We start from the raw sequence: 17956 nt of genomic DNA, 5'->3' as shown, positions 1-17956 counted from the left end.
ATCTGCCAACCCCAGAGAACAAAATGCCCCCACCAGTATCTACTGGAACTTTTGTTTATTAAGGTCTCTATCCCAACCAATCATTTAAAAACCAAGTACCACAGACCTGAGGGGTAGGAGCTGGGAACTGTACCTCCTCACCACATGAAGAGCAGTAGGGACAATGGAGGGGCAGCAGAGGTGGAGACGGGAGACGACAATAGCAGCAGCATTGGGGCATCAATGTCACAGAGACAGAGCCACTCCGTTCTCTCCCAGTCCCTAGCTAAAACCCCTATGGCTTGGGGTGGAAGAGGTAAATCCCACCCCAGGTCCCTCCTCTCAGAGAGTCTCCTTGGGACTCAACCCATTTCTTCAGTCAGGAGACTCAGGCACATGGGAGAGGAGGAAGTGGGAGAAGAGACCACAAGAGAGGCAGGATGGTGGCAGGAATGAAGGCAGAAGTGGGGGGCACCAGCAAGGTCTAGCCCTGCCACGCCCACCCAGGGGAGAGGTGAGGAAGCCACACCATCACGCAGCACGTCGGGAAGCAGGAGGAATTTAAGGCTCAGGGGCTCAGGCAGGCAGGCAGGCAGGCAGGGCCCAGGCCTCAGTCGAAGCCATGCCAGTCGCTCTGTTCCGAGTCGTACTCCAGCTCGGCGCCCACACACTTGACACCATCCAGTAGCATGGGTGTGCCATGGTGCCGGTCTGCAAGGCAGGGGCCATAAGTTAGCGTGTTGGTTGTGTCCCGGTACCACACAAGGTTTGTTCCACAGGAGCCTCTTCCTCCCATTGGCTGGGGATCCAGAAGAGGACCCTGCCAAGGAGATTTTAGAACCCCCTGCCAGCTTCTAGGATCTCTTGAGGCCAGCCTTATGCCTCCTTCGCCCAGCCAGACCTCCCCTGCTCTCACTCACCCATGACCCGTGCCTGCACCATCACACGCACGCAGGTGCCTGTGTCATCTTCGCAGGCAAGTAACATCTCCTCTTTGAGGACGCCCTCTTTGTGTGCTGAGTACTCACACTTGATGCTGTAACCTGCTGGAGGACAGGGAAGGGCAGGAAATCGGTACCTCCCATGACTCCTCTATAGTGTCCCCAGCACTCACAGTCCCCCACCCAGTAAATCTCGCTGAGCCTCTTCCAGAAAGAGGCCCAGATGGTCCCTCCAGAGACCCAGCCCCACAAAGCTGGCCCAGAACTTCAAGAAACTTCCCATTCTTTCAAATAAGGTCAATGTGTCTCTGGCGTGAGAACTCATGGCTCGAAGGTGGAAGGACAGGGTCCAGTTAATCCTTCTAAGAAAAAGGTCCCCTGGTGCCACACAGGAAGGCAGGAAAGTGACAGAGAACAAGGAGTGAGCTCTCAGCAGCTGGGATGGCAAAAGGAAAGGACTTTCCCAGTTCCCTGAAGGGCAGGCCGTTAGGAAGCAGCAGTGGTGGGGACACGGAAATGAGGCTGGAGCTCAGCAGCACACCCCGAAACTGACAGTCTGGTCTCTGCCAGGTTGGGGATCAGGAGCAGGACAGGATCAGAAGCCAGCTGGAGAAGCAGCCTAGAACCCAAGGCCTGGAAAGTAGGTACTAGGCGTTAGCTCCTACAGCTCCAGCCTTTTACCCAGGAAGATGAGAGGGAAGACAGCTCTCAGTGGCTTCCATTTCTGGGACCTCTCCACTGAGGGTACCACCAGGCAGTGGGCAGGTGCAAAGCTGCAGTGTGTGTTAACAGAATGGGCTTCTCTGTCCAAAACTAGAGGCCTGGGGCTTGAACTGCCGTGCCCCGACACCACAAGCTCAAGGAGGTGCCATGGCCCTAACTGGCTGAGCTGCCTATTCACCCGACTAGGGAAAAGGGCAGAGAACCTCATGTTTTTATGCCACTCACGTTAAGCCCTCATGGGTGAGGGCAGGCCTCTAGCAACCCAGGAGGGGACCTACCTTCAGGGACAGGAGTGACACTGAGGAGCCTGAGGTGCAAGCTGTGGACAGGGGCCTCACGGATGTCTCTGCTCAGCCTGCGCACTGGAGGCAGAGTGAAGGTAATCTCATACCTGTGCTGGATCTTCAAGAAGCCAACCTGCAGTGACAAGGGGAAGGAGAGAGCCATCTTCACTGCAGCTTCTCCTAGGCATCAGGGTATGCCGCCTAGGCTCCTGAAGGGCCCCAGCATCTGCTGCCCCGGGTGCCCAGCTCTTGTTACTCTCCAGCTGTTTCGCCCTCATGGCTCCAGGCATTCCCTGCATCTGTCTCAGAGGCCCCACAGGCCTCAGTGGTCAGTTTTATAGGTAAGAATATAGAAGTCAGGAAGTGACTGCCTAGAGGTCACATTGTGAACTACAGAAGTCCTTCCTAGACCTCTTGGTTACTTCGGTCCCGTGTGGCACACAGGAGGAAACCAGTGTCAGGGAGGGAAAGCTTAACATCCAGCCCCTGTCAGCCCAGATCCAGCAGCCAGTGTCAGGGATGCTGGTGTTTTCGTTACTTGACAACATGGGATTGGGAAGAGGATGGAACTAGAGGGATGGACACTAGGGTTTGGGTACAGCTCAGTGGTAGACTATGTACTCAACACGTGCAAAACCCAAGAACCAAACAAAACCCACAGTAAAGCAGCTCTGAGAGTCTACAGCAGGTCACAAACCAAATATTAACACTGACCCTATGATCCTGTCCGCTGACACATGGTAATGGACGCCTGCCTACCTGCCCACTCAAAGGTACCACGTGACCAGTGACCTCTGCTCGTGGCCCAAGCAATTTCTGTTGTCTAGATACACCGCTTAGACAAGCAGTGCTGTCCCTCTGGGACAGAAGCCTCGGGAATTTTGGTGTGAAGGGTCAGAAGCTGAAACGGCTGCCATTCTAAGAGCCCCCTGAGCCAGGCACAGTAGCTCCCGTCTGCTCCCAGCACTAGAGAGGCCGAGGCAGTAGGACTCCACAAATTTGAAGCCAGTCTGAGCTTCCCAGTGGTAGTCCAGCCCGGCTACACTCTCAAAGCAAAGAGCTGGGCATATAGCTCAGTTGGTAGAATGCCTGACTAGCATGCATGACCCTGGGTTTGACCCCCAGCACCAAATTAAATCAGGCATGGTGGGGCATACCTGTAACCCCAGCACTCTAGAGGTGGGGGCAGAAGGACCAGCAGTTCAAGGTCGTCCTTGGCTACACAGCCAGTTCAAGGACAGCTTGGAGTACGTGAGACCCTGTCTCAAAAAAAACGAAACGAAACAACACATTTTTCTTTTAAATTTGGGGTTTTGCTTTTCAGTTATTTATTGGGGGTGAAAGGTGGGTTTAACACACAGGCTATAGTGCTGTGGAGAACAGAAGACAATTTGCAGGAGTTGATGCTAACTTTCCACCATGGTTCCAGGGACCAAACTTAGGAGTCAGGCTGGGCAAGTACTTTGACCTGCTAAGCCAAGTGGATGGCCCTCAAAAAATTCAGGTCTAAGCCAGGCAGTGGTGGTGCACGCCTTTAATCCCAGCACTCAGGAGGCAGAGACAGGCGGATCTCTGTGAGTTCGAGGCCAGCCTGGTCTACAAGAGCTAGTTCCAGAACAGGCTCCAAAGCCACAGAGAAACCCTGTCTAGAAAAACCAAAAATAAAACAAAACAAAAACAAAACAAAAAACTCAGGTCTAGTGAGCTGGCACAGGGTTAAAGGGTGCTTGCCACTGATCTGAACCCACATGGTAGAACTGACTCTTGCAAATTGTCTTCTGCCTCCACATGTATCTTATGGCACACCTCCCCCAGACCCCCAAATAAATGTGAAAAGTTTTTTTAAGGCTTTCTGGGAGCTGGTAAGCTGACTCAGTGGACAGAGGCACTTGCCACACAGGCCTTGACCCTGAGTTCAGTGCAGGATGAAGGTGGAAGGAGAGAATGGACTCCACGAAGTTGTGCCCTGACCTCTACGTGTGCACTACGGCACACGTAGTGAGGCGCGCACACGGTAATCATGTTCAAGACTTTCTGGCTACACTTGTCTGCTGTGACCTGGGGCCCAGCTGTGGCGCTTGCAGAATCTGCCAGGGAAATACTCAGAGATGATAAGACAGTGCTTATCAGCACCTCATTTATAACAGAAATGGAAACAACAGGAACACCCAGAAACACAGAAGCAGCCATGACATATGCCAAATACCAGATGGGGGTGAAATCTGATTGAAAATTATTTCCTAACAGGCAGGAAACAGTTTGCAAACAGAAGCAAACAAAAACTACCATGTCCGCTGTGATACCAGCTCTTGGAAACCAAGCTTTGAAAAAAGTGCGCTAAAATAGTCACCAGGGACACTTCTGGGTGGTGTAACTATGACTATGGCTACATTTAACTTTCCTGATAATTTTTTTAGTGCTTTTATTTTGTTTATTTCCCTGGGAGCCATCAGCTGCAGAAGAGAGAATACATAAAGACTTTAGCGTTGGACCGAAACGAATATGAACCTGGGATCCCTCTGAGAAGGGCAGCAAGCCTGTGGGGTTAGTCTTCATGGAGACACCCGCTGACCTCTCACCACAGGGCACTCCTGCCCAACTCTGGGACCCTATGGACCTACCTGAAGGCCTCTGAATCCCCATTTTCCTCAACCGTGTCCCTCCCACAATTCCTTCCTGCCCCTTCCTAGTGTGTGTGGAACCTGACAGCATCCAAGCAGCTGAAGGGCCATGCTGCTGGGTGTGTGGAGTGTGGCTATGAATAAACGTGCTCCAGTAAGTCAACGATACAGGGCAAGGCTGGCACAGCTCAGTAGTGGTGTGTGCGTGGCATGTACAAGGCCCTAGGTTCATTCGAGATCATTAAAACCACTACAAAGAGCCACACCAGGCAGAGTTAAAAACACCTCATCATCACCATAATTAGCGACATCACACACACACACATCCTTCCATTCTCACACCAACTTTGTGGGGGCGTGAAGAGCCAGCTGGGGCAATGGCTCAGCAAGTAAAGACTTGCAGCCACGCATGACGACCAGAGTTTGAGTCTTGAAACCCGTAAAGTGGAGGAGAGAACAGACTCATGCAAGTTGTCCCCTGACCTCCATGTCTAACTATGGCATGATGCTCCCACAAAACAAATAAATGTAAGAAACAAAGAGACACAAAGGGAGGGAAGAGATAAATAGGGGCAAACTGCCCAAGGCCACAGAGCCAGGACAGCATGCCTAGGCCTGATCCAGGCCCATGACACCACAGCCTCCAACCAGACTTCTATGGCTCTTGTCTGGCTTAGGCCACTGACAGTAAGTAGCCTTGAATCAAATGACATTTGTTTGAACCACTCACTGATTCCCTCACCTCCCATTTTACAGATGAAGAAATCAAGGCTCAGGAGATGCAAAGATGTGCCCGTGGAGTCAGCTGTGGAAGGGGTTCTATGCACAGGATGTGCCTGTGAAGCCAGCTGTGGAAAGGGTTCTATGCACAGGATGTGCCCGTGAGTCCAGCTGTGGAAGGGGTTCTATGTGCAGGATGTGCCTATGAGTCAGCTGTGGAAGGGGTTCTATGCACAGGATGTGCCCATGAGTCCAGCTGTGGAAGGGGTTCTATGCACAGGATGTGCCCGTGAGTCCAGCTGTGGAAGGGGTTCTATGCACAGGATGTGCCCGTGAGTCCAGTTGTGGAAGGGGTTCTATGTGCAGGATGTGCCTATGAGTCAGCTGTGGAAGGGGTTCTATGCGCAGGATGTGCCTGTGAAGCCAGCTGTGGAAGGGGTTCTATGCACAGGATGTGCCCATGAGTCAGCTGTGGAAGGAGTTCTATGCACAGGATGTGCCCATGAGTCCAGCTGTGGAAGGGGTTCTATGTGCAGGATGTGACTGTGAGTCCAGCTGTGGAAGGGGTTCTATGCACAGGATGTGCCCGTGAAGCCAGCTGTGGAAGGGGTTCTATGCACAGGATGTGCCCATGAGTCCAGCTGTGGAAGGGGTTCTATGCGCAGGATGTGCCTGTGAAGCCAGCTGTGGAAGGGGTTCTATGTGCAGGATGTGACTGTGAGTCCAGCTGTGGAAGGGGTTCTATGCACAGGATGTGCCCATGAGTCCAGCTGTGGAAGGGGTTCTATGTGCAGGATGTGACTGTGAGTCCAGCTGTGGAAGGGTTTCTATGCACAAGATAGTTTCTACAAGCCAGCAAAGATGCAGGTGGAGTGAGGCTGATGGAAGGAAGGAGTTCACATACCTTGACTAGAAAGCTGTTATCACTCTCTTGAGTAACCATGACCACTGAGTCATGCAGCTTTTCATCAAAGTGGACATGGCTCTGGGAACCTTCTGCATCATGGCCTGCTGCAAAGCGGATACTTCGGACTCTGGGCTTGCCTAGGAAGAGGAGGAGAAGGCTCCAGGGGCTGCTGGATTCCCTTACCTCCTTGTTTCCTCCCCATGCCCAGACTGCTCTTAGCATAACCCAACCTATAAATTGACGAGGACCCTTCCAGGTAGATACTGTAAATCTTGAGGCTTGGACACCACCCACACACACCTCCCTGTGTAGTCTTCTCACAAATGTGCACTCCCCAGCATAAATATAAGATTCAAGGGCTAGCTGATATGACCCCTTCCTTGGAGGGAAAGAGGCTGGCACCTTCCCTACAATCATGCAGTGTTGAGATGGACCCTCCACAATGCCACACTCTTCATCCCTGGCAGTTTTTTGTTCGTGTGTGTGTGTGTGTGTGTGTGTGTGTGCGCGCGCATCTGTCTATCTGAGTTTATGTGCATAATGTGCAAAGCAAGAAGGCACTGGACTTGCCAGGTGTAGTGGTACAGACCTTTAATTCACTGGGAGGAAGAGGCAGGTGAATCTTTATATGTTTAAGGCCAGCCAGCACTACATAGTGAAATCCTGTCTCAAAAAACAAAACAAAACAAAAAAACAACAACAAAGACAGCAGATACCTCGGAACTAGATTTACAAGTGGCTCTGAGCTGCCTGATGTGGGTGCTGGAAACTCAACCCAGGTCCTCTGCAAGAGGACTGCTGAGCTGAGCCACCTCCCCAGGCCCACCAATGCTGTCCTTTCCAGCTTTGTAAGTGTATGAGACAGGCCCAGCCTGAGACTCCTGATAACCCCAACCAACCTGGGGTATGGTGATAAGAACAAACCCTAGGGAATCTACTTGCAGTGGGAGAAAAGAGGCATTTAAAACTACACTTCTGAAAACAAACTAAGCAGCTGACCATTTAGAAGAGGCTACAGCTGCCATTCAGGATCAATGGTACTAGCAGCTAAGAAGCTGAGAAGCCTCCCAGTTCATCCCAGTTTCCTCCTCTGCTAGCGTAGATGAGAGATGTTAGTTAGCTATCACTGTGATGTGTTGAAAGTCCTAAAGCCAGAAAGGCCAGGGATTAAGACATATTGAGTGGCTGGGAGAGAGCCAAGAGCCTGGACATTCAGCCTATGGGAACGAAGGGCATGACCCCAGTCCTCTGTGAAGGTCTTAGGCCTCTGATCCAGAGTCATTTTGGTAGAGGACCTAGACTGGCACTGGCCTATGTTCTTGAATACTTAGCAGCTCTAGGAGCCAGTTGGACACAACCACCGTGATCCCTGTAGAACCCCCATCAACCTGATTCTCAAATCTTATGAGATTTCCTTTGCCTAAAGCCTTCCAGATTCACGCTGAGGTCCTGATCCAGGTCTGTGACATTAACCCAGCCCTACCTGTTCTTTAAGACTGCTACCAGTGTGACAGAAGGGCTGCACATGGGAACACAACAGCACACACTTCCACAGAATGGCAAACAAGGAGCAAGCAAGGGGCCCTGCTAGGGCTTGGGGGATTCCCTGGATCCAGGAAAAACACTGGCATATTCTGAACAACACTAAGATATACCACATTCAGGGCTGAAACAAGCCCAATATGCAACAATACTCCATCTGCCAGGGGCTACTCCAAGAGCTCATGCAATCTTACAGACCCAGGAAAGCACTTACCTCTGTTGGCTGCAGCCATGGACACCTTCCCTGCCACTGGGCAAGACACACAGCTCCTGCTTGACACTGCCACTCAAGCTCAGCAGCCTGCCATGCTCCAGAGACAGTGGCAGGAACCTAAGGGATGAGGAATAAGGAGAGCAGGAGTCAGGACTGCCTATCAGTTCACGGCTGGTGGGGATCAGAGGGCTCCCTTTGGGAAAGACTTAAACCCTTCTTGCTTTCAGGAAATACAGGGACATCTGCATGACCCTTCTAGTGCACACTTGTATGAACACACACACACACACACCTCAGCCCTGCCCTGCCTGATACTCTACTAAACTAAGGCTCAACCAGCTAACTTCAGCTGCCAAAGTACCAACACAGGATTCATATATCCAGCCTACCTAAGGCTGGCAGGAAAGACAGCTCAAAAAGAAAGGAGGCTTTATTGGAATTTTTCAGAGGCTATTTCTGGCATTGCTGACCCCAAAAGACTGTATTATTTAGGTATACACCCAGTTCAAATGGGTACAGATCAGTCAACAGTAGGCTTAGAAGTGGGCAACAACAGGAGATAACCTCCTATGATTTCACATTCCTACTCGGAGAGTCCATCAGGGCCACATACAGAGCAGAGTCCTGTAGAGGGGTGTGCTCCTTTCTGAGCCTGATATTTAGACCCTCCTGACTCATGGAGGCCTCTGGCTCAGCAACCCAAGGGCTGCCTCAGTGCAAAAGCAAGGAGCTGGTGAGACGGACCAGCAGGTAAAGGCACTTGCTGCCAAGTCTGATGACCTGAATTTCATGGCAGAAGAGAAACAACCCTGCACTTCTCCTCTGGCCTGCACACATATGCTGGCTAGTGCATGTACAAGTATGTACACACACACACATACAAGCAAATGTAATAAAATAAAAAAGAATAACCACAAGGAATTCTTAAGAAGCCTCTGGTGGGTAGGGTAGAGCCCATTTAAACATCAAAAGAATAGTGAGGGCACCTGATAGTACAGATGGAATACATTAACCAGCACGCACAAAGAGATTACAGAAAAGGTAGAAAACAATCATGTGTTACCACTGAGGGCAGCAGCGCAACTCTCTGCTATGGAAACAGGCAATTAAAGAGAAATAATCCAGCCTATATCTTGTACGTGAACTGCCTTCTTTATAGGCAACTTCCTGCTAAGACAATGGATCAAATGCCAAGTCATTCTGCACTCCTAAAGAAACAACCGCCAGAGGCAAGGACACTCAAGATGCTGAACCATGAGACAGAACACAGATGCCCAAGTGGCAGTAACAGATGACCCAGTGATCCTAAGGAAGAATGACACAAGATTGCATTGGCGGAGACAGAACATCTCCCCCCACTCACTATGGGACAGCATTTGTGCCTGCTGTGTCACAGCATCTCTGACAAGGATGACTGATGAAGATGCTTAGAGAAGACCTAACTGAGCCTCTGTGCCCAACTTCTTAACACTAAGAACATGGGATTGTGGAACAAACGAAATAACTGAGCACACAATGAGACCATCCAGAAGGCAGGATACGCCACAGGACAACTGACCTGTTTCTTTCAAACTGCAAGGGGGGATAAGGGAGGCTGCTCTAGATATGGAATTGGGCCACAGTCTTTTGTTTGTTTGCAAAGAAAGCTTCATTGGGTCACAGTCTCTCTTGATCATTTGCATGTCATTTGTGACAGCTTTTGCACTAAAACAAAACTACTTGAATAGTTGTGACAGAGACCATATGGCCTACACAATCTAAAATGTCTATCATCCTGTGTTAGATTAACATACAGTAAGGCACCAAGAAGGCAGAACAATTCTACAAGAAAACCGACCCTTTTCAGCTCATTAGCTACAAGAAATGGTGGAAGGGATTTCTAACTCCCTATTAAAGGAAGACATTTGGGGGCTGAATGGCTCAGCGGTTAAACATACTGTTTCTGTAGAGGACCTGAGTTCAAGTCCTAGAACCCATGTCAGACAGTTCACAACTACCAGTAACTCCAACTCCAGGGGATCTGAAAACCTCTTCTGGCCTCCCCTGACACCCACATTCACGAGTACACACCCCCACTGAGATACATACATACCGTCAAAACTGAAATAAACCTAGGAGGCTGGACATTGGGAAGCTGAATGTGGTGGCGGCATGGCTTTAATCTCAGTACTTAGAAGGCAGAGGCAGGTGTGAGTCTGAGGCAAGCCTGTCTACAGAGCGAGATGCTATTAAGAGAGAGAGAGAGAGAAACAAGTGGGAACCTGGAGATGTAACTCAATAGTAGAGTGCCTGCTTAGCATGTGGCACGGCCCCAGCACTGCATACCTTTAATTAAAAGTCATAAGGGCTGGAACAAGGGTTAAGAGCACTTGTTGCTCTTACAGAGGCCCAGGGCTTCAGCTCCCAGCACCCACACAGCAACTCAAAACCAGGACACTGCTGTCCTTCCATCGCCTCAGCTACATAGAAAGCTTGAAGCCAGTCTGAAACGCTGATTTTACTTGGTGAGGTAGTGGAATTGTACCATAAATGCATGTCCATATTTTTCAGAGACGCACACTGAAGTGTTTAGAGATGAGTGACCCAGGAATGACCTTGGACAGTCCAGAAACTGAAGAGAAACCACAGGGTAGCGTTGTAGCCATGGGTGGGCCTGTCCAGGGCATGAACTCAAGGTCCCCTGTGTACTGCGCAGTCCTGGGAATCACTGGGAATGGAGTTGGCCTTTCTTTCTTCTCCACTGTCTGTTGCCAAACAAGCCCACCCAGACCCCCGCCATGGCTAGGGTGTTCACAGCTTGGGTCTCAGGACAGCCCTGGTAGAAGAGGCCTGGAGAGATGAATGGAGTCCAAGATTCCACACTCTGGAATGCAGAAGCGGACAGAACAGGAATAGTCACCATCAACCCCCCTCACAGAAGCTAGTTCCCAGGCCCTGGAATGACGAAGAGAGGCAAGCTATGCCCCACTCACCTCTGATGAGGGTAGCTTGTGGTCAGCTTGCCTCCAGGGAGCCTAGCCTTAGAGAAGAGTTGACTCCTATTAACTTCCAGCCACTTCCTACAGTTGTAGATTCCAGGCAATGACAAATGACCAGGGTGTCTGGCCTTCTCACCTAAGGTGGTTGTTCCAGACACATGTCTGCAGCCCAGGGACAGCCACAGTCCAGTGTCTGCAAAGTTCCCCGTATCTCAAGACACTTCCTAGAGATGTGGGTGAAACCTGACCAGCGAAGGCTCCCCTGAGTCCTTCTAACAAAACAGTCTGACCTGGAGTAGTCCCAGTCTACCTCTGCCCAGGCTCTCAGCCAGAAATTCCCCAACTCCCATCTACACCTAAGCTCAGCCCAGCATCTTCTTTTTAGGAAAGCAATCACACGCCACTCCAAATGCCAGGGAAGGCCTGACAGCTCCCCCTTCTCAATCTCTGAGCACTGGTTTTCAAATCTTCCCACCATAAAGGGCAGCGATTGTAGGTTTGCCGAATGTCCCCAGCATCCATCAGAAAGGAAGGTGAATTCAATTTACACTAGTTAATTGAATTAATGAATGACACCCTGAGAGAAACGCCACTAGGACAGATACGGTGTGAGCAGGGCCAGTGACTCTCAGGAAGGTCTCGCTCTAACCTCTTAGCCAACTCTCGCTCTAGACAACAGCCTCCTCCCCAAACTGAGGTTTCCTTCCACCGTTCATCTGGAGGGTTACGACAGTCAGTTAGTTCCCTGCCCATGCCTACCCTGTGATGAGCAAACGGCTGAAAGCAAGAGCTCCATTTCCTGCGGTTGCCATCACCCAGGAACTGCCTGTGACCTTAGGAACCAGAAGGCAAGTAACTGCAGGGACCCACAAGAGCCTGGAAAAACCAAACCTCCTTTCACAACAGACAACCTGCCAGTGGCTGCCCCGTGGGAGTGACACTCATCCACACAAACTCCTTATTAGATGCAGGAAAAGAGGCCACTGGGCCTCCCCAACTGTAGGCCTGTCCACAGGGAACTGCTAAGCCACCTCACAACTCCAAGCCTTGCCCTACCTCCAGCGGCACCTGTGCTAGTAACCACATTCCCACTGTCACCCAAACCACACAGATCCCAGCCCCCCAGAGGTGGCAGTCGATCAAATGCAGATTCCGCCCTCACTGGCTGTAGAGATGAGCCTTTTTATTTCTTGGATAGAGGGTAAGCAGTGGCTTGTTCATCCAGGGCTTGGTGCCACTGTGCCTAAAACACTGTGAAAAAATGCCCCACCCCCTGTTCTCCCACCTCAACCCCCAACCACTGCAAACACGAAGGCCTGAAGGCCTGGTTCCTAGAGCAAAGGCAGCTTCACTGGAAGAAAGGCACCGGAAAACCAGCCCACAGGGACTTCAGCTTCTCTGAAACTAGCTGAAAGGTTAAAAGGGGCATCTCTTCCTTCCCTTCTTCCATTCCCTGGGCAGCCAAGTTCCCAGAAGACTATGGAGAAGGCTGCTGAGCCTTTCCTACTTTAGCCCCCTCATCTGGCAAAGCGGATGATGCCCCTGTCCTTAGACGAATGTCAGCAAATCAGGAGTGAGAGGAGTGAAAACTGGGTATGGCAGCAGGCAAACCTGGGAAGCAGAGGCAGGAAGATCAGGAGTTCCAGGTTATCTTTGGCTACGTAGTAATTTTGAGGACAGCCTGCGCTAGATGAGACAACATTTCTACGTAAACAGACAAATAAATAAATAATAAAAAAAACATATAAATCAGGAGTGATATCCTGGGCAGTTGCAGGATGAGGAAGAAAAAAGCTGAGGCCTTGGGGGATGCTTTCGGATGCTCCTAGGGAAACTGGAATAATAGAAAACCTAGGCCGAGGAAGGCTGCTTTGAGGCTACTTTTCCCAAGAACTAGCATGTGGGTCAACAGCTGGATGGTTACAGAAAAACCCAGGGTCCTTAGCACCAAAAGGCCTTGCCTGAATCCAGTCCTGGCTGCAACTCCAGGCTGCCCTGTTCTAGCGCTCAAGCCCCAAGCTAAGCACCAAAGATGGTCTATCCATGGCAAAGTGGAACTCCTGAACTGTGACTCTCTCCCTCCTGAACACATAGCTCTTCATCCAGAGGCAGGGCCCAGTTCCAGCTTGTCCTGTGCTGTGTAGCCCAAACCTTTTAGAGCCCTCCTCTCTCAACCATTCTTCGGTTATCAACTCAACAGGGGCCTTTCTCTATCCCAGACCAGAAAACAACCTTCTATTCCTCCTCCTACTTCCTCTCTTACACCCATCCTGGGACCAAGTCACAGCTCAATCAGCCCAATAGAAGCACCTACCCTGCCTCCCCTTAAAGCTCAAAAAACAACACCCACTGGAATCTCAGACAGAGACCTCCATGGAGGCCAAATGTAGAAGCAATCTTCCATCAATCCAGCCTTGACCTATCTTCGAATCCTCCTTCCCCAAAGCCACAGATGCGAGGTCAGTATGGGTGTTCCGTTTTCTGTCGCACACAGTGGAGGGAACAGTTGACCTGTAAAAAGGGTGTTCCCATGCCTCCTGTCTACCAACAAGTGCTGCCCTCCTCTGCCTAACATCCTCTTCCCACATTCCCCCTGCACTCTGCCAGAAGACGGTGTTTGGATTCCTCTGGCCTCTAGACCGACTGTTCCACCCGAGACGCAGAGGCCAGGGGATGGCAGTTGCTCTCGCTCTCCCTCCCACCTACCACCCACCCACCCACCCACGACACTCCCAGGTGCAGAGCAATGCCCCATCTCCGCATCACACCGCCAAGATTAAAGAGGAAAAACTCAAGCTGTCCAATGGAGCCCTGTTCACTAACAAGAGCACTGGTCCAGAACCTAATTCAAACCATTTCTGAGAGACTCTGGGGAGGCTATGGATCTGGCCCTGTGTCTTTTCGTACCGCCATCGCTGTGGGTGTGGCACTCCCCAACCCACTATGATTGTCTTCTCGGGGGACAAGAGCAGCAGGACGGGCCTCAGACGTACCCATACCGAGCGATAGGCCGGGGCTCGGTCTGTCTGAGATAATGCCGTGCGCTCTGAGTCGCCAGGCTGACGCAGGAGTCTACAGAGCCGACAACTCCCAATATCAACATCCTCCTCAGGATCGTGCCCAGGCACCGGCGGCTCAGTGGTTACTCTTCCAAGGTCACACAGAGATGTGGGGACCAGGTGGGAAGGGGACGCCAGACCCAATTAAGCCCCCGCCCTCAGATATCACTTGTACCCCAACAGCTAACCGTCATTTGTGCCCAGGACCCCACATCCCCCACCCCATCCCGCTCCTGCCGAGTTCCCCAGGCTAGAAAGCAGAGCCTCCAGCTCCAGCACAGAGGGGGATCTCAGATCCGAGGGCCGACTCTGGTGCACTAGGTGGAGCCGGGAGGGCCTATCTCACCTTGCGGGAGAGCCCCGCGGCCAGGCGGGCAGGAACGACCGCGGAGACAGCGGCAGCAGCAGCGGACCAGACTCTAGAGCGCGAGGCAGAGCCCCGCGCCGCAGCAGCCCCGCGCCACGCCTTCTCCTCCTTCATTGGCTTGGGGGGCGGGGAGGGGCGGGGCTATGGCACTTCAGACCAATGAGCTGGCTCTGAGAGCAGCCAATAAGCAACGAGCTTCCATGTCACGTGGGCGCGGAGGCTGCGCCCCACAAGTCGGCGTCACCCTAGCCTCACGAGCTCTGGCGGTGAAGCCAGCGGCAGCTGGGAACCACTGGTGGAAGCCGACCAGAGCGGCCTTCCCTTGCGAGGCTTCCCAGCTACAACAGTTTTGTCTAAGAGCTAAGCAACCATCTTTCCCACTCGACTGAATCGGGATTTCGGTGTCTTCCCTTCCCACCCCATTCCAGATAAACTAGAGAACAAAGAAGGCCTGCGGCGTGGGAGTTGGGGAGGGAGCCTATGCGGGCGCCCCCAGGGACAGGAGCGTCTGCTCTCGGTCTCCAAGGAGGCGGTCGCTATGGCAGCGGGATGCGCGTCGACCCACCCTACAGGGTGTGGGCGTCTACATAGAGCACGTTGGTAAGAGACGCAGCACAGGTTTAGGATTTTTGCCAAAGGCCCACCTGTCGGTGCGTGAATGTCTCTACCCTTAGATACAATGACTAGGACAGGTGACTTTAAAGTGCCGAAGGAGCAGTCCAGAACACACAGGTTCCTTTCTTCCAATTTAACTAGTTGAGATAGGTCTTGGACCAATGAGAGCTTGCTTGATTTTCCTATAGTCGGTGGTCCCTGCCTTTGAAGAGTCCGCAGGTCCCGGCTCTCCCTGTCCCTTTATGTCCCTCAGCCTGACTCCTGTTTTTCTCATGGAGTCCTTGCCTTGTTTCAGAGGGCCCATGGCTTCCCTGCTGTCTCCAGCAGCGCTCTCAAACTTTTATCAGTGTTTTGGGTGGTACGTGCGCTCCCTACTGTTGAGAAAATGCTGTCCTCCAGCGCGGACATTGAGAACTTTTCATTCTAATTCTAGCCTATTCAACCCCCACTCCCACCTTCCCGTGAGCCTGCTCGTGCATTCCATATTTGCTCTTTACCAAGTCAGCAGAGTGTCCAAAGTAGTCTGGCGGGCCACCACACCAAGCAAAAGTAGCCTGCAGATTTATAACCTTCAGAGGCTTTCATAACTGTTCCTCCCGTCTGTTTGCCCCTCGTCCTACTTCTTCACAAAGGATTCTGATTTCCGGTCTTCTTTTGAAATATCAGATCTAACAATATATACTCACACGCACATTCCAGATTGAGGTCGTGGTTTCTGCCTCTTGGGAAGACATCAGTTTACCATAGTTTCCTCTGAACCCTGTTTCTCGGATTTACTGCTTAGGTTTGTGTTGACTTTCAGTTTCGTGATTCCCCTTCTCTCCTGCTACCTTTTACCTGAATTTCATCTCTTGCTGAGAAACACGGACTAGTTGCTAACGTTCACTGTCTGGGACCATTTTCTAATTGCCAACTCCTTTTAATGTATTGCCTGGATTTGTAAGATGAGCAAGTTACTGTGCTCGGCTGTGCCTAGTGCAAGGCACCCACAGCTTACTCTGGGAACACCACACAAAAAGAACTATAGTTTTCTGCTCTTGACATGCTCCCCACAGTTCCAGACTCTGAGCGGCTTGGCTACCTAGGAAAACCTGTGAGATGGAGCTGCCTGTACTAGGGCATGCTGCATGCTTCCAGAAAAGGCCACTGATGGTTCTGGAAGTAAAACTTTGGATGCCACAAGAACACCAAGTTAGAAGTTATATGACTGCTTCATTGCTTCTCAGTGGGCCTGTGCACCAAGAAGAAAGTATGCCAACATCAGAAATGCCCAGCCTGTAAGATTCCTGTGTCCAGAGCCTTACCCAAAGCTAGAATGCCAGGCTTTATGGAGTTGGAGGCAGTATATGAGAAGGAGAAAACAACTCCAAGTTAGGAAAACATACAAGGTACATGGAAAATTCCACTTTCGCTCCGGCGTACTCTGAACTTTATTGATTAAAAAATTAAACTATAATCAATCTCCTGAAAATATCTAACAAAGTCGATAGATGCTTGAGGGCTAGAGATGGCTCAGTAGTTATGAGAATTTGCTGCTCGTACAACCAGGATTTGAGGCAGGTAGAGTGTGGTGGCGCACGCCTTTAGTCCCAGCACTGGGGAAGCAGAGACAGGTGGATCTCTCTGAGTTTGAGGCCAGCCTGATCTATAAAGAACATTCAGAGATGTTGCACAGAGAAATTCTGTCTCAGAAAACAAAGAAACAAGCCCAACCGGGATTTGGTTCCCAGCACCTACAGCCACAACTGTCTGTAACTCCATTTCCAGGAGATCTGATGCCATCTTCTGGTGTTCATGGACTCTGCACACAATGTGGTGTACATACGGGCAAGCTCATGCACACACATATACATATAAATAAAAATAAATGTTTGATAGATGCTACATATATATCAGCATTTGTGATGTGTCCAAATGGAAATGAATTCAAATATATATTGAAAATAAAATAAACTAATTTCACTGTATTTATACAGTCATATCAGTGACAAAGAACATGCTGAATACATGCAACAATAGGGATGATTCTGTAAGACAATTTTGAGCAAAAGATACCAGACACACACAAAAATAGTGTATGCTCTTGTGTTTTAGTTTGCTTCTTTTGGTGAGCTCATGTATGTATTTCTCTTGACTATATATCTAGGATTTGCTGGTACACAGCTTGTAGAACTTTGTGAAGCGCTACTTAGCTAGCATGAATTTGTCACATTCCCTTTCACATATGTTTCCAATAAGGGTAGGCCACAGCAGACATTTTTGCATGAGACTTGAAGACTGGAAGAAAAATAGCATCAATATAGAATTTGACATTTGCAGGCTCCAAGGAAGGGATTTGTCACCCACACACTCTGTTGCTCTGCTGACTTACCTCGCTGACATGGAGCAGCAGCTGTGCCCACGAGGACTCTGTGTTTCTTTATCTCCCTTCAAAGTCTCTGACTCCTGGGTCAGATGACGAAGTGGGCCTGCTGCTTCTGCAGTTCACCCTCCAGAAGACTGAGGAAAATGAGAGCTGGCGTGAGTTCCACTTTGTTCAAGAGCTTTCGCTCGTGGATTCCACTGTGCCCCACTTTATGTCCCTCTTCCCAGCTCCTAATCTGTGGGCTTGAAACCCCACCATAGATACAAAAGCATGGACTTTACTGGGGGCAGGTACTATCTGACCTAGAATCCCCACTACTTGGGAGGATGAGGCATGAGTTCCAGGCTAACCAGGGCTAAATAGTAAAACCATGTCTCAATATAAATAAACAAACAGATTTGTTTTGGGAGGGGTGGGATGCAAAGAAATAAAATATAAAAAGTAAAAACAAATTTCTTCTGTTTTTCTGATGGGACCCTAACATAAAATATAGCCATCTGTTTGTAGGAAATCCCCAAACTGTTATCTGAAATGAAACTCCAATTAGCATGGTAAAAGAGCCAGTGGCTTCATATCCGCATCAATGGAAAAAAATGGCAATTTATTTCTTGAAAACACTGCACAGTACAAGAGAACAAAGG

General features: G+C 50.4%; 1 protein-coding gene across 3 annotated transcripts; it reads right to left on the bottom strand.

Moving 5' to 3' along the window:
• Window positions 1–40: 40 nt before the first annotated feature.
• Window positions 41–15713, bottom strand: CUNH20orf27 (chromosome unknown C20orf27 homolog). 3 transcript variants are annotated; one of them, XM_041670487.1, is made up of 6 exons: window positions 15637–15713; window positions 7932–8048; window positions 6173–6312; window positions 1922–2060; window positions 900–1025; window positions 41–690 (listed from the first exon to the last, which is right to left on the bottom strand). In XM_041670487.1, the coding sequence occupies exons 2-6, from the start codon at window positions 7948–7950 to the stop codon at window positions 590–592; spliced, it is 525 nt and encodes a 174-aa protein (XP_041526421.1). In that variant the 5' UTR covers window positions 7951–8048; window positions 15637–15713; the 3' UTR covers window positions 41–589. The 3 variants fall into 3 exon arrangements, with proteins under 3 accessions (XP_041526421.1, XP_041526420.1, XP_041526422.1); XM_041670486.1 differs by lacking the exon at window positions 15637–15713 and adding an exon at window positions 14315–14441; XM_041670488.1 differs by lacking the exon at window positions 15637–15713 and adding an exon at window positions 14315–14441 and having other exon boundaries at window positions 900–1022.
• Window positions 15714–17956: the final 2243 nt, after the last annotated feature.

Source organism: Microtus oregoni, unplaced genomic scaffold, assembly GCF_018167655.1.
Source record: "Microtus oregoni isolate MIOR12 unplaced genomic scaffold, Mior012 000020F_ref0000438, whole genome shotgun sequence".
NCBI lineage: Eukaryota > Metazoa > Chordata > Mammalia > Rodentia > Cricetidae > Microtus > Microtus oregoni.
This window is presented reverse-complemented; position numbering and strand designations above follow the sequence as displayed.

Bases quoted from the DNA above. Each gene is read 5' to 3' on its own strand.
- CUNH20orf27 (XM_041670487.1), bottom strand. The intron at 1,026-1,921 runs GTAGGTCCCCTC...CCTGTCCTCCAG, and splicing joins TGTCACTCCTGTCCCTGAAG to CAGGTTACAGCATCAAGTGT. The intron at 691-899 runs GTGAGTGAGAGC...CCTGCCTTGCAG, and splicing joins GGTGCAGGCACGGGTCATGG to ACCGGCACCATGGCACACCC.